The sequence below is a fragment of the Histoplasma capsulatum genome (assembly GCF_000150115.1).
Source record: "Histoplasma capsulatum G186AR genomic scaffold supercont2.21, whole genome shotgun sequence".
In the NCBI taxonomy this organism is placed as follows: Eukaryota; Fungi; Ascomycota; class Eurotiomycetes; order Onygenales; family Ajellomycetaceae; genus Histoplasma; species Histoplasma capsulatum.
In genome coordinates this window covers 2,820-15,139 of record NW_025544821.1, presented here as the reverse complement: position 1 = coordinate 15,139, position 12,320 = coordinate 2,820, and the positions used below count along the sequence as shown (strand labels likewise).

Genomic DNA, 12,320 nt, shown 5'->3' with positions numbered 1-12,320 from the left:
CACAATCTCTACAAGTGACATTAACAAAGTCAAAGCAGCAGCACAGACTGTACCCTCACAGTATTGTCAGTGCTGAATGGTAGATGTTCTAGAAAAACTCAAGAACAAGAGTCTTATACCATCAGAAACTAGTGCTTATTATAAGGCACAGATCAAATGTAAATCAGAGATTGAGCAGCCAGCTACAGACAGTGTAAATACTGAAACCAGTGAAAATTGAACAATATATTCATGAAATAAAGTCTCTGAACCAGGCTGAAAACTCAGCAAGAGAATCATAATCAGCACTCAGATTCAATAAAGATTAACAGATAAAAGAGAGAAGCACAGCAGCAGCAGTTGAAGATAAAGAAATAAGAGAGCAGCAGAAATTGCTTGTGTTGAGTCAAAAGAATTATAAATTACTCTGGTTTCAAATGCACTTTCATTTCTGATCTTTGCAATTTCAGGTTTTGCATTCTCTATCATATTGTGGGGTGAAGAAAGTCAATATTCAGCCTCAAGTTTCAACAGTGTTTAATTAGATCTCAAGCTAGAAGACAATTGCCTGCATATATAACATAATCATATATTCAAAATAATATGATTTTAGTATCATTTCAATAGCTGTATTCTTAATCCATCTGCTTTGTCAATCTGAATAATACAATACTTTGATATTAGACTAGCTGTGTAACTATACATGAAACTGGGACCAAATTTTTCCTCAGTTTCATTATTAGATATTTTAGTTGTGATCTTATATAGTGTTTAGCAAATTAGTCACTTTACATTATTTATATTATAAATCTAGTTTCAGATCATATTTTACTAATAAATTAGTGATTCTAATCTTATTTGATTTCATTTTATAAAATGAAATCAAATGAGATTATAATTTACTCTATATAGATTGGCAGCAATAGATAGATTGACAGCAGTAGATAGATTAGCAGTAGTAGATAGATTGATAGCAATAGATTAGCAGCAATAGATTAGCAGCAATAGATTAACAGTGATAGATATATTGTCAGTGGTAGATAGATTAACAGTGATAAATAGATTGATAGTAATGAGTAGATTAGCAGCAGTATTAAGTAAGATAGAGATAATATCTTCATCAATTATATCATCAGATTGATGTATTATATAATCATCAGAATGAGATCAAACTTGAGTCAAAATTATAATCAGTTTCAGATCATATTCTGATTTTGATAGTTAATTATTTTATATAGAATATCAAGATTTTTTAGTTTCATTTCACTTATATTTTAATAATTCTAGTTATTTTATACTTTTATTCTGATTCTGATCTCACTAAAATCATGTCAAGAAATGAACTGAAATCAATTAAATCAAATTAAATGTGTAATTTATGATTTCAGCAGTCAGTCTATTTGATATACTCTTAATATTCAGAATAAAAGTCAGTCATTTCTCAGTCTATAATCACCACCATCTTATCTTCATATACAAGTATGTTTCTTGAAGATAAGTCAGAATGTATAAGAATAATCTTATATGAAAACAGTGATATTACAAATCTGACTATCTGATTCACTCATGTATTGTTCTGAGAAAGCCTCATTACTCAAACAAGCTCATCATTGAATTTATATTCAGTCTTATATAATTTAAACCCACTCAGTTCAGCACAGAAAACAGAGTTCTCACAGTATATATTATTAACTGATTCAATGAAATTGCTTATAATGAATCTTAACTCAGTTATAAAAAACTTCAGTTGTATGAGAATATTCTGTCATTGCTTCTGATTCAGTTTGTCTTATACATTCTACAGAATACACTCTTCAATATATTTCATAAGAATTATACTGCAATTTATTGCTTCATTTATATATGCATCATATACTTCAGAAACTGAAATGAAAGTGTTTGTATAAATAAATTATATTGCTTCAGCCTCAGCAATTCAATATGAATCAGTTATTTTTACTATAGTTTGATTATTAATACAGTAGATGTTTATAAAAGAATCTTGCATCAAACAATTGCTCATTATGAAATCTGATGCTTTGATATAATATACTATTTAATTATTTATAAGAGTATTGAGATGAGCTGATGAACTGAGAGAGGGAAATATGTATACAGCAGTCAGTATCAAGATATAAACAAGTTTAAAGATATCAGTATGAGGGGCAAATCTTTCTTTTTAATGTATTATACTCAGCTTGACTTCTTTCTACAAATAGAAAGTAGACTGGCCGATGGGACCATGAATTTCACATTTGATTTGATTTGATTTGGTTCCAGTTCATTTCTTGACATTATTTTAGTGAGATCAGAATCAGAATGAAAGTGTAAAGTGACTAGAATTATCAAAATATGAGTAAAATGAGACTAAAAAATCTTGATATTTTATGTAAAGTAACTGACTATCAAAAATAAGAACATGATCTGAGACTGATTATGATTTTAACTCAAGTTTGGTCCCATTCTGATGATTATATAATACATTAATTTGATGATATGATTGGTGGAGATATTACCCCTATCTTGCTTAGTGCTCAATGCTCTGATGACTTACTATTAGATTCTCTATCTACCACTGCCAATCTATCTACCACTGCTAATCTATACCACTGTCAATCTATCTACCACTGTCAATCTATCTATTGCTGCTAATCTATCTATCACTGCTAATCTATCACTGCTAATCTATCACTGCTAATCTATTGCTGCTAATTTATCTATCACTGCTAATCTATCACTGTCAATCTATCTATCACTGTCAATCTATCTACCACTGCCAATCTATCTACCACTGTCAATCTATCTACCACTGCCAATCTATCTACTACTGCTAATCTATCACTGCTAATCTATCACTGCTAATCTATTGCTGCTAATCTATCACTGCTAATCTATTGCTGCTAATCTATCTATCACTGCTAATCTATCACTGCCAATCTATCTATCACTGCCAATCTATCTACCACTGTCAATCTATCTATCACTGCCAATCTATCTACCACTGCTAATCTATCACTGCTAATCTATCACTGCCAATCTATATAGAGTAAATCATGATCCCATTTGATTCCATTTTGTAAAATGGAATCAAATGAAACTGAGACCACTAATTTATTAATAAAACATGATCTGAAACTAGATTTATAATATAAACAGTGTAAAGTAACTAATTTACTAAACACTATATGAGATCAGAACTAAGATATCTAATAATGGAACTGAGGAAAAATTTGATTCCAGTTCCATGCATGGTCACACAGTCAGTCTAATAGAAAGCAAGCTTTACAAAGAGTTGATATTATCTTTATTGACTCTAGACTGTCTATTATAGACTAGCACATTACATATATAATATAGATGATATAATATTTAGTAAATTAGTTACTTTACACTGTTTATATTATAAATTTAGTTTCAGATTATATTTTACTAATAAATTAATAATTCTGATTTTTTTTGATTTACTCTATATAGATTAACAGCAGTGATAGATAGATTGACAGTGGTAGATAGATTGACAGTGGTAAATAAATTAACAGTGATAAATAGATTGACAGTAATAGATAGAGAATCTAATCACAAATCATCAGAGTATTAAATATTAAGTAAGATAGAGATAATATCTTCATCAATTATATCATTAGATTGATATATTATATAATTATCAGAATGAGATTAAATTTGAATTAAAATTATAATCAGTCTCAGATTATATTCTTATTTTAATAGTCAGTTATTTTATATAAAATATCAAAATTTATTAATCTTAGACTGACTGTGTGATTATATATAAAACTGAGATCAAATTTTTCCTCAGTTCTATTATTAGATATCTCAGTTCTGATTCTATATAGTGTTTAGTAAATTAGTCACTTTACACTGTTTATATTATAAATCTAGTTTCAGATTATATTTACTAATAAATTAGTGATTCTGATTTCATTTGATTTTATTTTATAAAAATAAAATTAAATAAAATTATAATTTACTCTATATAGATTGACAGCAGTAATAGATTAGCAGTGATAGATAGATTAACAGCAATAGATTAGCAGCAATAGATTAGCAGTAGTAGATAGATTGACAGCAATAGATTAGCAGTGATAGATAGATTAACAGTGGTAGATAGATTGACAGTAATGATAGATTTACTAGATTGACAGTGATGAATAGAAAATCTAATAGCAAGTTATTAAAGTATTGAGTATTAAGTAAGATAAAGATAATATCTCTATTAATTATATTATTAGATTAATGTATTATATAATTATTAAAATAGAACTATAGTATAAACTTGAGTCAAAATTATAATCAATCTTAGATTATATTCTTGTTTTTGATAGTCAGTCACTTTATATAAAATATCAAGATTTATAAGTTTTATTTCACTCATATTTTGATAATTTCTGATCTCACTAAAATCATATCAAGAAATGAACTGAAATTAAATTAAATTAAATTAAATATATAATTCATAATCTCAGCAGTCAGTCTACTTCATAATTATTTAATTTATATATAATATATATATAGAGTAGCTGCAGAGAATATATAATAATATTGAATAAATTAGAGAATTAAAATCATATAGAAAAATAGTTGAAAAAGTGGAAAATTTAAATATATCTCTACATTTATGTAGACTGATTATATAATCATATATAAAACTGAGATCAAATTTTTTCTTAATTTCATTATTAGATATCTTAGTTCTGATTCTATATAGTGTTTAATAAATTAGTTATTTTACACTGTTTATATTAAAAATCTAGTTTCAGATTATATTTTACTAATAAATTAGTAATTCTGATTTCATTTGATTTTATTTTATAATATAAAATTAAATGAGATTATAATTTACTCTATATAGATTGACAGCAGTGATAGATTAGCAGTGATAGATAGATTGATAGTAATAGATTAGCAGTAATAGATTAGCAGCAATAGATTAGCAGCAATAAATTAGCAGTGATAGATTAACAGCAATAGATAGATTGGCAGTAGTAGATAGATTAACAGCAGTAGATAGATTAACAGCAGCAGATAGATTAGCAGCAGTGGGTAGATTGACAGCAGTATTAAGCAAAATAGAGGTAATATCTTCATCAATAATATCATCAGATTGATGTATTATATAATCATCAGAATGAGATCAAATTTAGATCAAAATCATAATCAGTTTCAGATCATATTCTTATTTTTGATAGTCAGTCACTTTACATGGAATATCAAGATTTATTAGTTTCATTTCACTCATGTTTCAATAATTCTAGTCACTTTACACTCCCATTCTGGTTCTGATCCCACTAAAATTATGTCAAGAAATGGACTGGGACCAAACCAAACCAAACCAAATGTGAAATTCATGGTCCCAGCAGCCAGTCTACATTTGTGGGTAGTTGAAAGGATGAATCCGGGGAAGAAGGCATCCACAATGGAGATTTGGGACGGGACAGCGTGGATTGGCAAAGAGCCGGCACCGTTGAACACGTTCATTCTGGAATAAGTGGTGGTGACGCGGTACGTGGCTAGATGGTATTGTGTGCGATTGGTTGGAAACAAGTAATACTTCGAAATTCTTTGTACTTGATCGAGGGAATTATGGAATGAGAAGTATGACCTACCTATCACCTCAAGATCTGGAGTGAATCTTGCCTCCTTATATGCGGTTATGTCCGACCTAGATATTGGGGAGGTTTTAGTCTACGGGGAGATTGACAACCCGTGATTCATCCAGGTTCTGATCGATATATCCTGTTGGAGTTACAGCTTGTAGTGAACCTGAAAGCCATCAAAGCAACACCATGCCTATGCAGAATGGTTTACAGTAAGAGTGGTTGGTTGATTGGAAAAGTTGTCTTATGAATTAAGTATCTAACAGTAGTAATAGATTGAGATACTTACACTTGAACAAATCCAATATCAGTGGGTGCTTGTTCAAATCCCAATTTTTGCCATCCAATAGTGGCTCAGTACTGTATGTTGTTCCTCTATACCGCCCCTTTTAGTTATAATTACTATCCTCACCGGAAAAAAAGAAATTTTCAGCTACTTCCATTGGCCCTCGTTTTACCTATATTGGCATCACTGAATTGTGACGACGTTTTGTTATGGTTTTCACTCCATCGCTTTTGGGCTAAAAACTATAACTAGCCCCTGACTTTTATCACTCTGTTTCTTGAACCGGACTAGTCCAACGAGCATGTGGGGTGACAAATTTTGAGGAAGTGCGGGTGACGTGTCCCAAAATGTAAAATCATGCATATATGTAGACCTGTCCTCCTTGTATGATAACTCTACAAGATTTCACCTTTGTCACACTTTGGCTCATCATGTCTGCGGGTGCAGTTTTATCACAACTTGAAGCATTAGTAGCCCGGACGGAATTGACAGCGTCAAAACTTGCCGCTAAGAAGATTCGGCCAACGAGGGATCAATTAGATGACTTTCAAAAACTGAGCGACAGTTTTAAGGCGGCCTTTGCGACTGTTGATGCGGAGGTCGAAAAACTATTGCTTGCAGGACAGCCAACCGACGAAGATATCAATCTGATGAATCAAATTCGATCTACGAAGGCTCATCGGTCAATAACGACACCCACCTTGACGATTTTTAGAAGGAACCTTGTGCTTATTTTCACCGGCCCCAATGACTCTAGTTTGGATTCCCTACAAGTCAAAGCAAGGAAGAAACACACTCGGGCAAGATGTGAGGCACTCAGAGGCCAAAGCCCCCATGTTATTCTAATGTGGGCACTGGCACTCCCGCCGTCAACTTGGAAAACGTCTGGAGGAATGACAGATAGTACTTTCAATTTTCTCATTGAGGGAATAAAGATGGAACGAATAAATCAACTGGCGCCCGAGATACTCCCAAGTGTGCAATCCCTGGGAAAAGAAGAACCTTTGAATAAGTGTGACACCTTTCAAGCATTCACGTCAATACTTCCTGGTGACCAGGCGGGACCTTCCGACGTTTTGCGCCTTTCCCAACGTAAACGACGGCGGATAAGGGAAAATCCAACAACCCCAGACAGAGGTTCCCAAATTCCGGTAGTAGGCACAGAGCAACAGGTCCAAGGTGAGACAGATCTACGTTTGATGATAATCGGAAGCTAATGAAGTCAGCTGCCATCGAAATGCACCCGGGCCCAATCGCCGCCAAAAATATATTGATGCAACAGGGAAGACGTAAGCAATGACAGCGCTATCTTATGCAAAACAATGTTAATAATATACAACAGAAATTGACTACAGGTGTTCGGGAGTAGATATCAGAATGCTGCGACTCTTAGGTGACCGGGTCTATGATGCAGTTGAAAGCAGCGTACAATGGGAGTGGGAACGCACTATTGGGGGAACAAAAACAGAGGAAACAACAGATTGCGTGAATGCCCTGGTTCCCAAGAATCGAGGCCATGATATCTCCATCACTCTGTCGGTTGGTCATGAAAATGGCCTAAAGCTGATCGAGGATCTGGGAGCTATCCGCGTATGAACTTCACGGTCGCTCCTATTACGCGAACCCTATACCCAGCAGGAACGTTTCCTGTCTCCTCTAAGGAAGGGTCTTCTCCATTTTCCCAGTATGGTGGAGTATCCATCATTATTTTCGGATCATAAACCATGATCGAGTCGCCCCTCCCTATCACTTTTCTGGGATAATTTACTTCATCGAAAAGCTTGACGTTTATATATTCTTCTTGTCCCTGAAGCGCTCTGTCCCCAACCTTCTAACTAGAAATTAGCTTATCTGTAAAAGACATCCGGGAGTGACGCTAACCTCTTCAGTGTCTCCTGGCATTTTCTAGTCGATGTCGCGGTATCGCAGTCACCGTGGTGATCGCAACGGAGGGAAGACTTCGTAGAATAATCTGCAACAGCAAGTTGTTAGAAAGGCATCGGTCGAGGTATTGTGGAGTGCTTTCACTTTCGTAATTCCCTTTAGATTAAACTATGCTCATAAGTAGGCTTTGTTGTTTTGTCAAGCATGAATCCGACCACCTGGTTTCGAGGTGACCGACCGACAGACAGGTAGTAGCGATGATATAACCAGATGGATTTAACAGACTGGTTTTAAATTACTGATGTGGAAGGCTTTAAAGCGTCATCAGCCTTCAGCTGGCACTCAAAGATTGATTCTCCAACGTGGGGAAATTTTTTTTCGAGGGGCAAAGATAGGGTGACATGTGACCAGTAACTGCCCCTCCTGAAAAGTCATGGTCGCGTTGGGCAGCAAAAAAATCAGAGCATAAAATCCGCCTCTTGAGGAAATAGATCTTGAACAAGTAATATCGCAGCTCAACCTTATACAAACTTTTGCCACCCATTCACTATCTTTTGCGTTTTCTTATTTACACAAATTTAAAAATTCATCTGCATAGGATCTTGGAGTTAACAAGCTGAAATCTTCTTTTTTCTCATTTTCTTGACAAGACTAGCGTGGTTCTGCTTGATAACGTTTCCACCGACTGTCCCGAAAAACTTAAGAAGTTGTCAGGCAGAATGAAGGCCAATAGGAAATTATTAATTTACTTTACTGAGAATTAGGACTAGCTCGATGCAATCTAAATTCATTAGAGTCACACCCAATCGAGAGTGAAGCGCCTTCATCCCTTCAAAATATTCGAGACTTAAAGCTGTTGTTCGCGTGGTTCATCAGTGGCGTCTGCTGCCAAATTCATTGAAGCTTTGGAGAGGATGTATGGTAAGAGCATCCTCATGAAGCTCAAAGCTGCAATTTGAAGCTAAGCTCCCGTTAGCAGCAGTTGGCATGTGGTCAAAGAGCATTACCGTTGCAAATTGCGTCCATAGTGGCTGTATCATATACCCCAAGACTGTGATAATCATTGAAATGAGCGACAAAAGCCCCGCAGCTGTGGTTGCCGCCCAAAGTGCTCGCCGATGCCGTGAGATTACGGTTGTTGACGGACACACGAACATTTTCAGATAGAAAAAATGTCTTTCTAGGGAATGAACTCTTGGGCTGTTCTCGTTCGCTGCACAGATTATCCAGAGCCTAAGATACTGTATGAAAATGAAAATATTCTCGACAACAGTGAGAGCAAGAACCACTGAGTATATAAGATGTCGCGATCTCGGCGAAATGCCATCACTGAAAAAGCTAGAATCGTCAGTGACTATTATTATAATCGTGAGGAGTATAACCTACGAAAATAGTGTCAAGAGCTTGCAAACAGGGAGTGCGATGGCAAAGCTATTAAGTAGCTGGGAAAGATGATTTCTGAGAGTGAGATACTCAAAAACAGTTAGCTTTCTCAGCACGGTGCTGGAAGGAGCGTGCTGACCTCGTGTATTGTCGGTAGAGCCAGGAGCACCCCGGTTTCAAAAGTGAGAATTGGCCTTGAAGGATCTTCCACAGCAATCAGCATTGTCCAGTCGTTAACTAAATGTACACTTTACCTTGTTTCCAGACCGGATAAAAGGCAGCTAGAAAGATAGAAATAATGGTCCCCATAAAGACTATTGCGCCTATTATCGCCTGACATAGAAGGGTTGGATTTCGGTGTAACAATCTGATCTTTGAAAGGTCTCTATTTGCAATTAAAATCAACCAAAACATAAGACTCGCTCCTGAGGAGACCGATGCGATTGTCGAAGCCGCAAGTTGAAACACAAAAAAGTTTCCCATTATGAGTTACATTGAGCTCACGATGAACAGCACTTTGATGAGTGAGCTGCTCTCTATATATACTTGCTCTTATCCTCATATCAGAAATGTAGCTTCCCTTGTGTGGATCGGGAAATACTGGTCTCGTAACTTAGTGTTGTTAGACTGAAACATCCCCAGCCAAACACAGCTTTTTACGACTTGTATAACATATCTTCCTTTTGGATTTGTACAAGTGTAATATAGCTTCCTTGTGTTTTAAAATGCTCGGGATTGTATGTAGTGACCAGGGGTCAACGTTACACAAATCATGCAGCTCTAGGCAGCACAGGCTGTATGCTGTTCCCCGTTTATGAGAATCCAAAAAGGACCCTAGAGCAAACCTATATAAAACATGGCAAAGACACGTCTCAAGACCACATCTCACACACTACAAGCCTTATTAGACGTTTACTAGCCTCACATTAAGCTTCTTTCGAACATTCTTTGCTCGCCTTCATCACTTCCACGTAAGATTCTGGCTTTAATTATTTTGGATTACTGTTACTTACAATCTTTCTCAGCATGTGTACTGTTGACGTTTCCACAAAAATTTATGAGTGCGGCGACAGAGTCACAGAAGATGTCAAATTTACTCCTTGCCCTGGCATTGGCACTCCTTCCTGTCCCGGCCGCAAGGAAAACACTTTGGGTTCGAACAGAGTGAAAGGAAAATGTGGGAGACATGGTTGCATTAATCCTTAGGTAAGAACTGCCACAGTCTGCATTCAGCTCTGTTAGTCAACTAAGGGTATATTTTTTGGCAACAAAGGCACACCTCACAAGTTTCCACAACTTCGGAAATCATGAATGGATGACAGACGACGTTTCGTTTTCTGCTGTGTTGTTTCAAATAGCGATTAGGACTCAACACTCTCATGCCTCCCAGCCTGTAACGAAATTTCTTCAAATATGATGCTTTGATCACGAACAATTGTATCTACTTCTCCGTACTGTTCCATCCAGCAACCTTGTATAATGTTTCCGCCAATTAGACCTTCAACTGGGGGAAACATACCCAAGGAGAAGAGTTCATCCACCCTTTCTCCGTAACTCAATTTTTCCTTCAATGATCCGAACGGCCCTGCAGACTTGTATGGCCAGTGACCAGTCATAATCGTATAGAACACTGATCCAAGGCTGAATATATCTGTCGCTTTCGTTGATACCCAAGGTTTCCGTGGGTTGAAAAAGCCAGAATCTGGGAGATGTCCACCATCTATGACACCGCTAGTTGAGCCTCCAAAATCACTAAGGAATAGATTGAGAATACCATCGGAATTCCTGTGCAGCAAATAGTTTTCGGGGCGTAGATCAGAGTGGATGACGCCTTTCTGGTGAATGTATCGTATAGCTTCTGCAGCTTGGAAGCACCATTGAAGACGCAATATTGTACTAATCACGCCATTGCCGTGGTCAAGGTATGTTTGCAAATTGCCAGCATTGGCCTCAACAAAAAGTAAGCCTCGGGGGATTTCAGAGGGGCCAAGGAACCTGAGCATACATTAGTGCGGAAAGGAAATGAGATTTTGAGTGTCCATACTTTATTATTCTAGGGTGGTCCCCTAAGATTCCAAGAATTTGCTCTTCAACATTGAAACTGTGCTTGATATGCTTGACCGAATCGTGGGATTCTGCGGTTGGAGAATGCCACCATGAATAGCGAGGCGATTTGAGAACAACCCCAGGTTTGATCCGTGTAATGATGGAGGTTGAGCCATGATCCAGAACTTCTTTGAAATGAGGTTCATAGACCACCAGTTCCGAGCTTCCGTCCCATGCAACTGCTCTATTTTCTTCAATGTGCGTTTGTGAATCTTTCGGTGGAGTTGATTTTGCGTGCTAGACAATAAAAATTTAGCGAAAAGACAAACTATAGTTTGGCGGTGTATCTTACTTGCCGTATCTCCTTTTCTATGCTTGTGCACTGCTCAACATCCTCAAATCCTGGCTCAGCCAACCCATTGAGCCGAAATTGGAATGGACGAACAATACTCCTTGAAAACAAAGATATAAAATGCCATAGAGTAGACCATATCGGCCAGCGAAGTGGGTGGATGAAGGTTAGCATGACGATGCTGAGACCTTAAAAGCTTTTCGAAGATGATCTTGCTTAATTGCTCGCAAGTTTATAGCCAAATTAGGCTATCGGAAAATTGTAATTCCGGCTCACTAGTAGCCTCAGCAGAAGTTAAACACCCAATAGTTACCTTGTTGTAACAGGTGTGCCACCAATTAAACAGATGTTACCATTGTTGCAGATTAAACTGTTCATACCACCTGTACAGTTCATATAATCTGTTCCAACAGCACTATCAACAAACTTGATACTATTCTAATAATAGTTTATAAATTAATTAAAAAAAGAAAGAGAAAGAAAATCAGAAGAAGAAGTTATATAAAAAAATTCTTATAAATAAGAGAATTAAAATAGAAGAAATATTGAAGATTGTACTCTGAAAAAGTACAGAGTGAAAGAATTATTAGAGTATTAAAATATATATAATTGTGAGATGAAATTATAAGAAGATATAGAAAAACTTCATAAATATATATAAGTATATAAGCACACAGTAGAGGATTGATTGTGTAAATTAATTATCAATAAATACTAATTTATTATATTATTTCTTTTTACTGAAATAAATAAGAATTTGTAGATATTAAGTACA

At 35.8% G+C, this 12,320-nt stretch overlaps 3 protein-coding genes across 3 annotated transcripts; 1 reads left to right on the top strand and 2 right to left on the bottom strand.

The window, feature by feature from the left end:
- Window positions 1-6,311: 6,311 nt before the first annotated feature.
- On the top strand, window positions 6,312-7,476 carry HCBG_09065 (uncharacterized protein; the record flags this gene model as incomplete). The annotated part of the gene is made up of 2 exons (XM_045436114.1): window positions 6,312-7,059; window positions 7,223-7,476. 2 exons carry the CDS (start codon window positions 6,312-6,314, stop codon window positions 7,474-7,476), a joined length of 1,002 nt encoding a protein of 333 aa, XP_045283102.1.
- A 1,160-nt stretch (window positions 7,477-8,636) lies between these two features.
- On the bottom strand, window positions 8,637-9,630 carry HCBG_09064 (uncharacterized protein; the record flags this gene model as incomplete). Its single annotated transcript, XM_045436113.1, is given in 3 exon segments — window positions 8,637-9,146; window positions 9,287-9,384; window positions 9,402-9,630. 3 exon segments carry the CDS (start codon window positions 9,628-9,630, stop codon window positions 8,637-8,639), a joined length of 837 nt encoding a protein of 278 aa, XP_045283101.1.
- Window positions 9,631-10,508: 878 nt separating this feature from the next.
- Window positions 10,509-11,719, bottom strand: HCBG_09063 (uncharacterized protein; the record flags this gene model as incomplete). Its single annotated transcript, XM_045436112.1, has 3 exons — window positions 10,509-11,043; window positions 11,192-11,490; window positions 11,546-11,719. The coding sequence occupies 3 exons, from the start codon at window positions 11,717-11,719 to the stop codon at window positions 10,509-10,511; spliced, it is 1,008 nt and encodes a 335-aa protein (XP_045283100.1).
- Between the last annotated feature and the right edge of the window lie 601 nt (window positions 11,720-12,320).